The 15,794-nt window shown below is 34.5% G+C and overlaps 2 protein-coding genes across 2 annotated transcripts in view; both read right to left on the reverse strand.

Moving 5' to 3' along the window:
• Nucleotides 1–400: 400 nt before the first annotated feature.
• Nucleotides 401–3,697, reverse strand: LOC132904385 (uncharacterized). The gene is made up of 2 exons (XM_060954643.1): nucleotides 3,516–3,697; nucleotides 401–3,211 (listed from the first exon to the last, which is right to left on the reverse strand). The coding sequence occupies exons 1-2, from the start codon at nucleotides 3,638–3,640 to the stop codon at nucleotides 1,120–1,122; spliced, it is 2,217 nt and encodes a 738-aa protein (XP_060810626.1). The 5' UTR covers nucleotides 3,641–3,697; the 3' UTR covers nucleotides 401–1,119.
• Nucleotides 3,698–13,751: 10,054 nt separating this feature from the next.
• Nucleotides 13,752–15,794, reverse strand: part of LOC106139277 (division abnormally delayed protein) — a 78,782-nt gene continuing 76,739 nt past the window's right edge. Inside the window, exons 8-9 of the mRNA XM_060954628.1 lie at nucleotides 15,533–15,695; nucleotides 13,752–15,121 (exon numbers count right to left, since the gene is read on the reverse strand). Of these exons, the coding sequence (XP_060810611.1) occupies nucleotides 14,988–15,121; nucleotides 15,533–15,695 (297 nt within the window). The 3' untranslated portion in view covers nucleotides 13,752–14,987. The remainder of the gene's footprint in view (nucleotides 15,122–15,532; nucleotides 15,696–15,794) is intronic.

A 15,794-nucleotide genomic window follows, 5' to 3' on the forward strand; every position in this document is an offset into this window, starting at 1 on the left:
ACTCGTACACTCAATTTCTTGTCCTCAGTTGCGACTGTTGACCTATGTACCTAGGTATGATCTAGAGAAATAAATGTTTTTGTAGTTTTTGCATGTTTTTCAGAAGATTTGAAGGTTCTTGGATGTTATTTAAAGTTTCTAAAAACTCGTGCACAACATAATAAAAATACAACTTTGTGAATTCAATACACGCGCAGATACCATCATCACGCCAGATACCATCATGACTTGACAGGCTTTCGAGGTAACTCAATCTGTGAAATATTATACATATAGTATGAGGATAAAACAGAACAAAATGTGAGATCACCGAAAATCAAACCCCGGAAATCAAAACCATGACTCGTAGTTTCGCCGTAGGGTAAGAGTGGCAACCTTCGTACACCTTTTTTTCTATGGCTTATAAAAAATTAACTAACTGATATTATTGACTTATTTTAGTACTATGTTATCATGAATATTCTAGGCATTAATAAAACTTACAACAATTTCGAAAAAAATCTAACGTGCGCTATCAATGACGATTTTTCTGAAAAATGGGAATCGTGCGAATGTGCCCCATAGCAAGGGTACATTCGTACAGTGCCTAGGGTGCTTTCGTACATGGTAGGGACCTTTCGTACAATGAAATAAGAAAACTATTTACTTATTCAACACATATATTTTTTAATCACTTTTATACATATTATGTAATATTAGCTCTTGTACTTATAATTATTCAATATTGACGTCTATTATAATTAAAGCAGTCTTTACTTGGTTAATTCTAGAAATACCTTTAGTTTTCAACATAAAAGTTAAAGAAAATTTACCATTTAATATAAAAAAATATTTAAAAAAATGCTTATTTTAAGATATTTTTATAGCATTAATATTAATTGCACGAAAAGAGATTTATATTTATTAAAAAATATATATTAATTCTAACAAACAATGTAATTAGTTAAAGTCAGTATCATCCAAAACAAAATAATTTTACACAAAAGAAGCTTAAATAATAGTCAACATTGGACCAAATAGTCTTATAAACTTTTCGTACCCATTAGGTACAGTTAGTTGAAATTTATATTTATAACCTATTTAGGTATATAAACCTGCAATAATAATCAAATTATTAAACTACTGAACATTATACCCAATAAAGTTTCTCTCAAAACAAAATATGTTTGCAGTCCTTGCAGTGCTTGCTGATTTGGGTGGAGGTAAAACTGCAACGACGTCCGACAAAAAGACCGTTCCTTCATCTATCACATTTGGAAAAACAAACTTCCAAGAACCTGGTTTCTTTCTTAAAAAAGAAACGTGATATTCCATTGGTCCATATTTCTTTAAAACTTTTCCGACATAATGAAGAACAGTTGACTTTTTTTCAAATTGTACTAATACGAAAGTTTCTTCATTAATGTTTTGGCTCAATACTGGTTCTTCTTTATTAGTTGCTTCTTCAAAATCCGATGCTTCAGTCGATAAAGGTGAAGAACTGCTCTCCCTTAAACTTATATTAATTTCATCTTCACTATCAGTTTCTAACTCTGCATCTTTTTTTTGTATCTTTGGTTTCGTTATTTTATCAGTCTTGACTATCATCTTCAATGCACGCTTCATTTCTTTAGCTTTATTTCTTCTTTCTTGCTCTTGTTTTTTCATTTCCTTTGCCTTTTGTATTTCTAGAAGCCTTTGCTTTTCTGGTGTGTCTGTGTAAATTCTAGATTTTCCTGGTAATTTTCCTTTCTTCGCCTTTGTACTTTGACTCTTATTTACTTTAGGATAGGGTCGAACTGCCTCTGGAGTTATTAGTCCAGGAGCAGATGATGATGGTGCATCAAAGTCTATTGATTGTAGCAGCAGGGATGATGACGATGGCGGTGAATTCAGTGGAGTTGATTGTTCAACAATTACGTTTTCTTCACTAGGGTCTTCTTGTTGTTGCCTATTAATATTTATAGTAGCGTTAGAATTGGATTGGTAAACTTGAACCGGAGCAAAATCTTCGTCACTAAAAGCAAGTTTATTATATGGCCATATGCCCGTTTTTTCAAAAGCACTCATTATGTTTTTATTGGTGAAGGATTCAAAGTAGGCTATTTTAGCTAATTTTGGGATTTGGTAAATGTTCATAGTCTTTCCTGGATTTGATACATGCCAGTCGTTATATGCTACTTTCAATTTGGCCTTAAAAGGGCCAAATACCCCTACGTCTAATGGCTGAAGACGGTGCGTTGTATGCGGAGGAAATGAGATATAAACTATGCCGTTGTCACGGGCGTAATCTATAGCTTCTACCGTGACGTGACTCTCATGATTATCGACCAATAACAGAATAGGGTTTTCTTTTGTGCATGATGTCTTCTTTTGAATATGTTTTAGCACTTGTATGAAAATTTCCGAATTTATCCACCCACTTCTTGTGGCAACACCCAAGCTACCTTCAGGGGCACCTGTCATAAAATGGTCCTTAAAATGCACTCTTGGAAAAATAAAAAGTGGCGGAATAGTGTTACCGCTGGCCGATATTATACCCCCGAAAGTTACAAGTTCACCTCTTTCTCCTGAGACTAGTTGGCCGACTTGCTTGCGACATTTTTCGGCTAATACTTTCGGTGTGCTCATAACAGTAGAAATTCCTGATTCATCAAAATTATAAATTCTGTCACAAGTAAAATTATATCTGGTCAGTACAGCTTCTAAATTATTAAAAAAGTCATTGACAGCAGTCTTATTAAAACCATACGCACGGGCAGCGCTTGTATTCTCCGGCTTTCTTAGACTTAAGTTGACATTACGGTGGCGATAACTTTTTGCCCAGTCCAAGCCAGCCATTCCATTATGATCCCAACTAGAAGGATACTCTAACTTATTTGCTTTTGCAAACTCATACGCTAATTTTCGAAGTTGTACAAGTGTAAGCCCGTAATTCATACGAGAACATTCTGCAATATAGTTATTTAGAAGTACTTCTTCTGACGTGGTGAATACCTGTTTAGACGTATATTTGGATGCAAAACTACGTAGGGGAGCTTCATTGGTAGTATTTTTTTTTATTTTTGCAAGTCGTGATTCCAGCGTAGAAGGCTTAATACCGTATTTGGCTGCCGATTTCCTTATAGATAACGTTTTATCTACGACTTCTTCTATAGCAGACTCCATCGCCACTTCATCTACATGTCCTGACCTCGAAGATTCCTTTTTCTTGTATACGCGCGGCATGGTCCTATAAATAAATTTAATATTATAATATTTGTTACAAAAAAAGTTTCATGGGGTACATTCGTACAGCACGGGGAGCATTCGTACATTATACGAATGCTCCCCACGTAAACTTGTACGAAAGTACCCCAACCCACGGTATCAGTAAATATTTTTTCAAATAAATAAATGGTTTAGAAATTTCTAAAAAACATCGTTAAAATATGAAACTAAAACTTTCATTCATCCATTAAATCAAACTTGTTATTCAATCAAAGCTATGATGCATCAGTAATATTGGTTTGAAATATTACAAAAAAATTACTTACCGAGTATAAAAACACGTCACGACATGCAACGGCGAAGTTCTCGGCTGGACTGTCGCGGCGTTCCGTATGTGGCGCGGGTGTTGTGAATGTAATCTACGCACACTACTACAACAGCGCTGACACATTTACAACTCTAGTTAAGAACACTGTACGAAAGCTCCCTCTGTACGAAGGGTGGCACTTTCCCCCTACTATACAGTCAGCTAGCTAATATTATAAACATGGAAATCTACGTATGCTCTAATGTTCAATTAGTTTACAATGTTCGTACAAAATGGCCAGTATCTTCGATATTACGTTTGATGTATAGTGCCAGTTGGGAGTGGATCGTTTATGGATAGACGTAAACGTGAGATTTATGGGTATTTTTTTTATAAAACATTCTGCCAAAAAACACGATTCTTCATCAATCATTATAATTTAGTTTACTTCCGGGAATTATTTCAAAAATTACTTAAATCTTTAGTTTAAGATATTAAATTGTACACACCTTCTTTAAATTAGATCATAGGTAGACACCGGGTCCTCCCAGATTAATGTGAAACCAGAAAAACGGGTAACGGGTGGTGGATTTTTATTATAAAATTTTTAAAAACAACATTTGCTTTCTTACCTATCTTCTTACGGGGAAGGAAACATCGCGAGGAGACCTATACAACTTGGCCAACCGGGACGACGCTAGGATGATAGAAATATTATTTTAACAGAATAAAAGTAGCACGTCTGCCCAGGACCCTACCCAGGGCACACTGATTTACTGCAAGGGTGCGGTAGCTTTCCCATAATATTTGAATATGAAATGACGTTGCACGATTGTCAATATCCGCCATTAACTTGCCTTTACATGGTAAAAAGCAAGTAGAATATGTAGGGAGACTAGGGATAGAGGGATAACTCAGCCTACAGGGGAGAAAAACGCGGGTGGGATATTTGATATTCTTTTTCTGAAGCAGACAATATGAACATAGAGAAAACTGTTGAATTAAATTATTATGGGGCATTTTAAAATTCACAATAATTGTCATATCATTTGGTTTCACAACATTGAATTGGTGTTTTGTAAAGTTGTAGAAGAACAAAAGAAATTACTTATTAAATAATCCCAACTAATATTATAAATGTGAAATTAAGTTTATTTGTTTGTTATCTCTTCAGGCGTTATTGCGCTATCTTTCGCTTCTGACACTAGAGAAGGATATAGGGTACTTTCATCCTCCGGTACAAACTTTAGTTTCCGTGAGGTTTTTGAAAAACCTGTATTGTTTTGTAGGAGTAATCGCGTGGACCAATTTGCGGGTAATTTAAATAATCCAAAAAAAAGATGATAAAATGCATTTAAAAATTTGTTTAAATGTCAAATAAGAAGTTAACAAATCTGCATAAAGTTAAATAAAAGTTAAAATTTAATTAAGTCTAGTTTCAAGCTTACGTAAATTATCCAATTATTTTGATATTCAACCACAAACCATTGTTAATTTATAACTAGAGAACAATGTCTACTAAAACAATTGTTTCTTTAAGAGATCGAGACAAGATGATGAATTTTAATCAAGCTGCTGAAAACTTAGTTCCATGATGATAGTAAAATTATTTTATTATGTTACATTGTAAATAAAATATCTACCTGTATCTGTAACCGAAAAGTGACTTAATTTCAATTTTCATGCCAAGTATTTTCTGATAAGTTCTTTATTTGTTCCCTTAAAATAGCAAGATCTTCATATTTATGGACTGGGTCTACTTCATTGGGATAGTCAATTTCATAAAAATAAATAATATTCTATTTATAAAAAAATATGGCACTACTTTTTTACATCCTCACGTTCCTAGAAATCGAGCTCGGGGTTCGTTTTTAGGGTTCCGTACGTCTGAATACAAAAACGGAACCCTTATAGGATCACTCGTGTGTCTGTCCGTCCGTCGTTTACAGTCAATTATCTCCGAATCTATTAGATCGATTAAGTTGAAATTTGGTACACATATCAATTCCTGTGACCCAAACACAGAGGTGTGACGTGAGCAGATGAAATCTGTATATGGGGGGGTCATTTTTGGGGGGGAAGGGGAAAATTAAAAAAAAAAATCTGCATCGTGTGGCATATCAAGTGAAAGGTCTTGTTGAGAAGATCTTAAATGTATTTTTTTGTAATTTTAAAATAAATAGTTTCCAAGTTATTCAAGAAAATAGACGAAAATTTACCATTCCCCCCCCTTACTACTACTGAACCTAAAATTTTGAAAAAAATACAGAAATTAGTTTTCTCCTTATAGATTATAGGAAAACCTATAAGAAGTCCATGATATTAAAATTACATGGTAAATCACAACCAAATTTGGGTCAGATTTAAAAAAAACATGATAGGTAACATCGTACGGAACCCTCTTCACGCGAGTTCAACTCGCACTTGTCCCCTTTTTTAACCATAGGTCCAATACTACTGGATTGGGTAAGCCAGGTTTTTACACAAAGTCATTCCTTTCTGCCTTCTGCACTTTTGCAGGGGAACTTAACTCGCATATTAGATCATGGTAAACGCTGCACTAGATGTATGTGCCTGTTCCCTTAGTCTTGTAGTGGTCTTAGTCTTGTATTTTATAGTGCCGGGTATCAAATTGTATTAAAACATTATGGTACAACGTTGACCCAATATTTTTTTTTGCTGAACATATCCGTGAGGTGTTACTGTTACAATTGGGCACATTGCACATGGACTAGATATGAGTAGATTAAGAATGAATATTATCCATACATACGAATATCGACATAAGACAATCGATAGAATCGAAGCACTAGTTACACAATCTATTACTCCGCCCATATTATTGTCTGGGACGGAAGTGGAATACAAAACATTGTCCAGTGCTATCAAACTAACCACCAACAAATCTGAACGATATGTGACATATCACATAGCCTACAATTATTTATGTACGAACACGTTTCCAAGGCATTAATACGTGACAGGACTGGCCGACTTGTGAGTAGTTGTGAGTCATATGGAAGCAATAATATTAATCGGATATCCTATAAGGACATACATATTTTTAAATTCAATAGCACTAACATGGCCAATTTGAGTCGCGTTCAATTATTATTAACTACTTGGCTTCTTATTCAGGATACGCCAAAGACAGCATGTGACACTTTACATACCCATAAACGCTAAATCATTGGCTGCATGAGTGAGACCGAAAAGAGATTGTTATTTTTTGCATTCGTAACATAATGACAGAGATTCTTCAGTCGCATACAAAGCTGATTTTTAAAATGATTAAAGTGAAAAAAAAGTGTTTAAAATGATTAAAGATTCACCCAGTTAAATAATATGAAGATAATAATAATATTATGTTTTTTTTATTGATGATTCGAGAATCGGCTTTTGCTTATTTGTTTCGTGCCAATTGTTAGTCTGGAGTCGCGACTCAAGATATAATTACGAATCGTACTGATCAAGACAAAAATATTTTGTTTATTAAGTCAATTAATGAATTATTGATACTTTGGAGTAAAATCAACTCTTAAAAATTCTTTAAATGTTACTTGGGCTATGTACTTCGTGGAAGTTAAGTAGGTACTTACTTCATATCTACTTTTGAATAAGCATTTTTATACCAGAGTATTTCAAAAGGTATTTTTTGTCCCTTTCATTATTATTAGTAGGTAAGATACATAACCATAGAATGCTATGGACTTCTGCTCACTATCAAGTTAAAGTTTCTCAAGACTTAAAACAAACAAAAGCTTACCGATATTGATCACAAGGAAAGATAAAATCTCATTTGTAGATAAATACCGCAGTGGGTGTATCGTCAGCCGTTAACTCCGAGCACGGCGTGACCGCATACAATTATTGATTACGTATGATCAGACAAGACTCATTAGGTTTACAAAAGCATTAATCAGAGCTTTCACGAGAGATTAACTTAAAACAAATTGAAGTGTGGCGGGCGTGGGCGGCCGAGTTTACGACGCAACCATTTGAAGATGGCTCTAACATCGCCTGTCAATTAACACTGTTGCATTATATCTTATGGTTCTGTTAACGTCAAATGAGTTAAGCAACTTTAGCCAACTGTACTGAGAGGGTTATGGTTTTTCTGGTGTTTTTGAAATTAAAGATGTATATTTCACTTTTTCGAATAAGGTGGTTATTGAATATGTTTATGCCTGATTGACTGACACATCCACGCTCAGCCCAAACTGCAGACTGGATCAAGACATTTGAAATTGGCATAACCTACATAGATTTTTTCTTTTATGTATATATTATTTCAGATTTTTATTCAACGAATTTACTTGTGGTTTGTCTACCAGCAACATGCCTCGTCAGAAATAGAAGAGATTGGAATGATTATATTGTCATATCATTACGATTTCTATGATTTTGACAATGCTGCTCCTTTCACCAGAAGAACTTCGAAAAGCAATACAATTTCAAACGCTACATAGCGTAGGTGGAAAACTGAATGCACAATCTTAGTCATTATAAATAAACAGACAGATAAGCACAGACAATAGATCGCATCTCAGGTGGGCGGGGTGTTTACCATTTAATGAGGATATTTTTGGTCCGTTGCCTTTGTAAGTTCTAACTTCTAAGTCATGATTACAGAGTTTAAATTAATTTGAATTGAATTCGACTATTGTGGGTTTCGTCAACATTTGAAATAAGAAAGTTTTGAAAAATTCTCAATTTATATTTCTGTAATTCATAAATTTGCGGTATTTTAATTTCTGTTCTTATATTTTTTATTTATTTATTTAAGTATCAAACACAATATTCATAATGGAACATTGTGTGTATATATACATATATCAGCAATGCTGATACCGAACAGGATTTGCTGATATTTTGTGTATAGGATTGTGGTATACAGGACTAAAGCCAGGAGGAAGAAGATAGTTTTGATGGGATTTCAATCCGATAAGGAAGGTCTGAGAAAAACTTAAATTTTTTCAATTGGTAGGTACAACAGAGTCTGTAAAAAAGGATACCTTTCGCTCTGTTTTTTTGTAGATAATATAAACCTTCATGCTCTTCCATGCAGTCTGGTAGAGAAGATAAAACTAACGTGTGAGCTGTATTTCTGAAAATAATGTAAGAGTCAATCAAGAGGAAGGATAAAGTTTTGGGATACTTCTTTTACGCAATGAGCTAGCAAATGGGTAGCTTAATGATAGAATCCCAATTTTATCCATCAAGCTATCCAGGAAAGTGTGGTCTTTGAGTCTCTTTGCGACTATTGGATCATAAAATCTATTTGCCCTGTATGGAATAAATATATGATTTGTGTGCGTATATACCAAAAAAATTCGTAAATTTATACGGCATACTTAAGAGATTTGATATACATTATTCATACATACACATACATTATTCAAATGAAATCTAGTGTCATTTAATAATTTAGTTAAAACATAGTTACTTTGAATGTTAAATTGGCATGCAATTTGTTGTAATGAATTCGTCCTTCCAGTATCAATTACGAGGGTTTCCATTCAGGGCATGTGTGGCAGCAGACAAATTTAATTGGCTCCTCACCCGGTACCGCTCTAGAGCCAAAGTATACATTGCGAGTTAGCACCCGATTGCAATGTAAATAAAATAAATATTGTAGTTTCTATGAGCAATATTTTACCAGAATTTGGTAAATTTGATGGTTCAGTGTGATTGATTAATTACTTTTTAGCTTCAAAAAGTCCATCTTATCTTATCCTACTATCCAATAGGCCTTTTTAAACTTGTAGCGGCGGATGTGTTTCGTGCTCGGCCGCCACAAAAGGGAAGGTCTTTTGCTAGCTTGTGTTACCTTTAGCCCTATTTATAGTATAGCGACAATATGACAAAATAAATACCTATAAGATTACTAACAAATTGACCGCATGCCATGTCATGCCAATTAATATAAGGTTTTTATTTTGGATTTGTAGTGTCAAATTGCATGCAACATTGATGCCTCTAATCAGCATCCATTTCAAATCGCTTAGTGTACTAAGGCCTTTATGAGAGCAATAACAAACGACCACATGAATTGGGTAGTACGACTTTTTGTTCATCAATCATAAAGCTAGTTTATTTGTGACACGCTCTAATATGAATAGGATTTGTTTCTCATTCTCACGCATTCCACGGAGTATATCTTTCTACGATCCGTGCATCGTCGATTTGCTTTAAGTATTTCATTGGGCTTTCATCCGTTTTTGCAAGCTTGTCGGATCTGTTATTGTAAGCTCGTCTGATTTGGTCTATCCCACTAGTTACATTGAGTTATTCCATGGTGGGACAAGTGAGACAATTTTGTCCCAGTAGTCCCATGGAACTAGTTAATGACTCCTGACCTGACCTGAACATCCACGATCAGGTCCTTATCTATTTGAAATAACTTTATTTTAAATAAAAACAGGAACCAAATACAGAGGTATTGATTCGTTGGCAGAGCTAAAGGATAATCGAGAAAGTTGTTCCCGATCCCCTATGCGGTTAGAAGGTTGGTCGCTTCCTATCAAAAGTTAAACATCTGCCTTACCTAGCCACTCACTCTGGAATCAGTCACAGGCGGATCCCGGACTCCACCGGCGAGGACTGGGCCTTATGCGAGAATGACGATGACTCAAAGAAGACAATGTGATCGAACTTTAAAACCTTTTAAACAGAGAGAAAACGCATTTGAAATTCGATGAAATTTAGACATTTGATATCGCAAAATAATTAATTTTATCCTTACTAAATTCCTACTCACTTTGGTTTACAGAACCCGCGCCGTCACCACTTGTAATGAGTTAACTTCTCCGGCATAACATTAAAACTTTTGTTGTAAAACTGGACCCTGAAAAGTTCCATCTGTTACTTTTTTTCGGTTGAACGGACCAACCTTTATGACGGCTGTATAAAGTTAAAATAACTTTTTATTTTAAACAAACCAAAAGGTAAGTAAATTTTAAAAATCGGAAATCAAAGGTGGCTTTGTTATTGACACTGTATTGACTGTTTTTAACAAGAATAAATGATTTGATTGTTTTTGTAACGAATTAATTCATAAACCTCAGGCTTAACAAACAATAATTTGCTTGGAAATTACAACGGGGCGAAGCCCCGTGCAAAAGCTAGAAAGTGAGAAAGGCGTGTTACGTATATGCATATATTCAACGATTTATGCCTAATTTTGCCTATCGTCTGTCAGTCACACAGTTATAACTTAGCATGACTTTAACACAAAAAACAAAACGAATGGCGATACACAAACTTGATTATAATTTGGGGTTTAATAGCTATTATTAAGTGTAATTAAAACTTAGTTCAAATTCCTTTAAAATTAAATGCCGTTTTGATTGAACCGAAATTAAGTTATTACGCAAAAATTTGCTATATGTAGATATTATTTTCCCGCTATAAAGGCGAGATAAGAAATCAATCGATACAACACTGTATTTATATAATTAAATCACATTTCTAAAAGCAATCATTGGTATTTGCGATCAAAATGCAGAATTCGTTTTGTGTTTTTTGCCTTTTCAGAGCTACAAACATCGAAAGGAGGGTCTATTTTTTACATATTTTTTCTATTATTTTTTGAGAAAAATCCGAAACTCGTGTAGAGTTTTGGATGGTGGTTTTCGGTTGATTTGCTATCATTGATGTATGTGATATGTTGACAGAGCGATGATCTAGATTATCAAAGTAATGGGGAACTTCTGCCTACGTGTAAAATTCAAATAAATTGTTATACAGAACTCCATAGCGCAACCAGAGTTAGAAAATGTTCCTAATTGCGAGATTCAACTTTTTAAAACAAAAGCTAACTAAGTACTCGTATCGTTTAAAGTTCCCCCGCTTCCCGTAACAACTACAATACGTTTGAGAGCTATTGTCCATAAGTGGCCTACTTATACCCCGCTATACTACTTTAACAGTCTGCGCTAGTAGCGATGAAACAGTTGCATTTAGAAATATTGTTTATTTGCATGTGAAATCGCATTAACTTTGTTGGAAGATGAAGTCTCTGCCTATCCCTCCGGGAAAGAGGCGTGATTTTATGTATGTATTTTTTTTCTTAATTTTGCCAGCGTCGAGTCGATTCTAGTAAAAATGTTCTACTGCGCCCTTTCTCGGGACTTTTTGGGAAAACATCAAAAGTCATTTAATTCGTTCTTGTAACAATCTGAAACATCTTGCTTATCCACGAACACATAATAATAGTCGATCTTTCAAATACACATTTTGGAAAAATATTACAGCACAAACAACATGATGTTTGGGTTCCCGCCAAAAAGACACCTAGTTAGTAGTAACTAATATGTTACCGGAGTTTGCACAAATATCAATAAAACAGTTGCTTTTAGAAATGTTGTTTATTTCAATGAATGTTTCATCGCATTTACTTGGCGAAACTCATTGGAACGACTTCGTGCTTCGATGTTTATCTCTGACTTGTGCTGTCGATATTGGCATTTGAGGAAACTGTTTTTGTAATGAAATAAGGTTCATTTGGGTTAGATTTATCGTTTCAATTACAAGCGATATAAAGGTGGAGTTCAGACTTAAAATTCCCTTTCTCACTGGAGTTTGGAGAAATCCTTTCATCCCTAGACCCTATATCGAACTACAATATCAAATTTCAGATCAGCGGTTTGGGTTGTGCGTTGATATGTCAGTTGATCAGTCAGTCAGTGTCCTATTTATATTTAGGCAAAAATATTTAGATAAATTAATTTTGAAGGAACTGATGTGATATGAAGCAAGTTCGAAGCCAACAACGTCATATTCAAATCTTGACCGCGTAGGTAATGAGTAATATTAAGCCCAAAAGTTTCCCAATTTATGTCAAAAGAATATATAAAAAGTCTATTTTAACGACTTTGTTGTGTACCTAACATTATAACAGCAATTCTGCAGTTAAAATTCATCATCTCGTTACTTCGGCCACGGCGTGCCCAAGAAATGTATTGTGTCGCAGTCAGGCGCAGTTTATTATATTGTTAAAATACATCGTGGCTATAAAAATGTCTGTCATAGACATTTATCAGTACTAAATAATGGACTCAGAGAATCGAATAACGGATAACATAATTCAAAAGAACCATATCAGTAGCATTTCACGGGTCATTGGGCATGGGGCCGGCTTGCCAATATCTTCAATTGCTTACACGATTCAGGGTTCAACGTGGACGCAAATGGTATCTTTTGGCAAGTCGATCGTTATCAACGTGGCCGGAAGATTTAGTGAGTTAGAAGCGAAGTGGCTCTATCGATTCAATACCGGCACTTGGAATTGAAATTTACAGTTGTTTAATATTTGGGTTCTATTTTTCAGGGTATTGTTGGTTGGAGGACAACTGGGTATTAAGCCGCCTAGATAAACTACAGTAATAAGAAATCTTGGTTTTCTTTTCATAAAACTAAAATAAGTAAAGTTCAGACGTGCTCTTGATTTTATTTTATTAAAAAACAACGAATTCTAAACCATATGTAACCTACAAAAAAATGAAGCTATGCAGCCAAACGTGGCTTTAAATCTTTCCAAGATTACTCTGTTTCCAAGGTTATTATGGCTTGGTCTACTCCGCTAAAAACGTAATGTGATTATATGTATGTAGGAATTTGTTCTCGCATGAAAATTAATTAATAAATTTACAAAATCTACTTTTCAGCCCAAGCTATCTGCATCTTTTTTGTAATGCGGCAGGATTTATATAATAAAATTGAGTAAAAGTTTCAAAAATTATCCAACCTTCATGAGTAAAGAAAATTTCAGGTGATTTACTCCTGGAATGCCTCTACTCGAACCCGCTTGTATCTGCTCTGAGTGGTTGCATTACTACAGTTCTTCTATTCTGTGGAAATTATACTGCTACACAAACACAAGCACTTATCTGTCTGTTGCTATGTTATGCTCCGAAAGTGGGTCATTGGGCCACCACATGATGCATGGACGGTGCAGATAGGGAGGAATTTAAAGTTTATTGGCTGTTCAGAGTGTTTTCGTGTTGAAAGGGTCAAATTGATATTGTTTGAACTTTTTGTTCTTTTTGCCTATGAGAAATAATGATTTTTCCAGATATAAATCGGGATAGATATTTACTAAAATTCTGTAATAATATTTAAATTCGAATTTTATTTGTTTTTTTACTACTATTTCGTTTGCCAATATATCTCTAGTACATTCACCGGTTCAGTTAAGAAAAATAAAACGCAAGTTTATAATACAGAGTTTATTTTCATAATATCATATGTATACTCAGATATAACAGCAATGTCTTCAATCACGCTTTCCAACAATATTTACACAAATCCTGAACAATTTTCTGCTGATCAAACAACCTTCCATAATTTCATTACATTAATTAATTTCGTTACGTATATTGCTTTTTATATCTTCAAGATAGAAGTATTTTACACAATCATCAACAGAAATGTTCACATGCTTTGCTGGTCCTTGTATATCCTCATAAATCCATTTAAATTCTTAATACATTTACAAAACTCAAGCGCACCATTACATGATGGCTCTATAGTTACACAGCTTTTGCTACATATATTTTACAATAAAATTTGTAAAGATCTACACGACGATATACTTTAAAATCTCTCCTTTACAAAAGATAGCAAATTACTTTCCAGATTGACAAACAGTTTGGTGAGATATTAAGCCGTTTAAGTAGCAGAGTAGGCCTTATAAAAAAAATAATTCAATTGTACACTGTCTTTATTAATACACCATAGACGATAATAAACTTTTATAATACACCACCGATGATTCATATAAATAATGTAATGTAACATAAGCACAAATATTACTAAATCTGTATCACATTAAATAATATTAGATTAAATTATGACTTATTATAATATGATAAATAATAATATCCGTAATATTAATATGGCAACAAAATATATTTACTAGCTAAGCACCTAGACCAGTAGGACTTCAGGTATTTACAGTCGGCTGTACACTCGTACCTTATATTATTTTGTTATCACTCGTTTCTAATCGTTATACTTTCTGATAAAATTATTGCCAACCAGCTAATATTTAACAACGATTAAAGAATCTTCAATTAATATTTATTATCTTATTATTATGACGATAATATCAGGGTTCACTTCGAAATTTTTAAATGCAGAAGTATTGTTCGTCTATAACTACATAATTATAGATACAAAAAAATATTTACAAAATGAATACACGTCGATATGCGCTGTACATTATTGCAGACGATATAATTTCTTAAATGCGAATGCCTGCATTTACTCGAGAGATTCGTAAGATCACACATTGGTACTAAACTGATGGAGCACAGCCGCAAAAACAATTTAGCTTCGTGCATTGAAAGGGAGCCGCTAGAAATTGTGTCTTTATGTGTAAAGTCTAATGCACACACACACGCACGGCACTTAACACATGATATGGTAGGGACAAGTCTCACTGGGTCATGTGAGCAGAGTTTCGGTCACAGTTCTTGTTGTTGCAGATTTATGTGAGACTTCTAAGCAGAGTGAGAAGTGTCACGCTGAGGACCGCCGATGCAGACCGGGCAGTGGTCGCGGCCGATGTCTTGGGTGTAGCGGGCTGGTTCTCTGTCTTCACGGCAGGATACAAGCTGTTACCTGTTTATTGACAATGTAATTTTAATTTGTTGAAGAAGACGACTAAAAAGTCCAAACATATAGTCATGGTTGAATCCTCACCCCTACATAGAGGAGGCCGGCGATCTTTGGTCATGATTCTAGATTGGGTAAGTCAGGATATTCACGATGCGATTCTCGCCTGACCTCCACTCTCAATCACTCAGTGATTTATAATGTTTTCATTTATATTATTATTTATATTTATTTATATTTTTATTTATATTTTCATTATAATATTTTATGAAAATATTATAAATCATTGCTGAAGAGCTGAGTGTTTTCTTAACAATTTCGACTATTGAAATATGTATGATATAGAACTATAGGTCACAAGGCCAAACACCAGAAGAAAGATGATGAGAATAACATTTATTAAGATCTTAATCTTACCAATTTCATGTACGCCCGACCCTTCTCCCGAGCCCTCTTGGTCGTAGGAGAGGTCGTCATCGTATGCTCGTCCTGATCCTGATCCGTCTTCCCCGGCCTCGTCACCTTGCATAAAAGATTCTGCAGACGGAGCGTCGCTACCCCATGAGTTCGTCACCAGTAACTAAAACAATGTTCGAAATATAAAAAATGTACGTCCGGCTGAATTGGAGTTCTAAGTGAAAAAAAAAACAGATAAAGGGAAGCGAATCTGTTCTTTTTG

The sequence above is a fragment of the Amyelois transitella genome, chromosome 4 (genome assembly GCF_032362555.1).
Source record: "Amyelois transitella isolate CPQ chromosome 4, ilAmyTran1.1, whole genome shotgun sequence".
Classification (NCBI taxonomy): Eukaryota; Metazoa; Arthropoda; class Insecta; order Lepidoptera; family Pyralidae; genus Amyelois; species Amyelois transitella.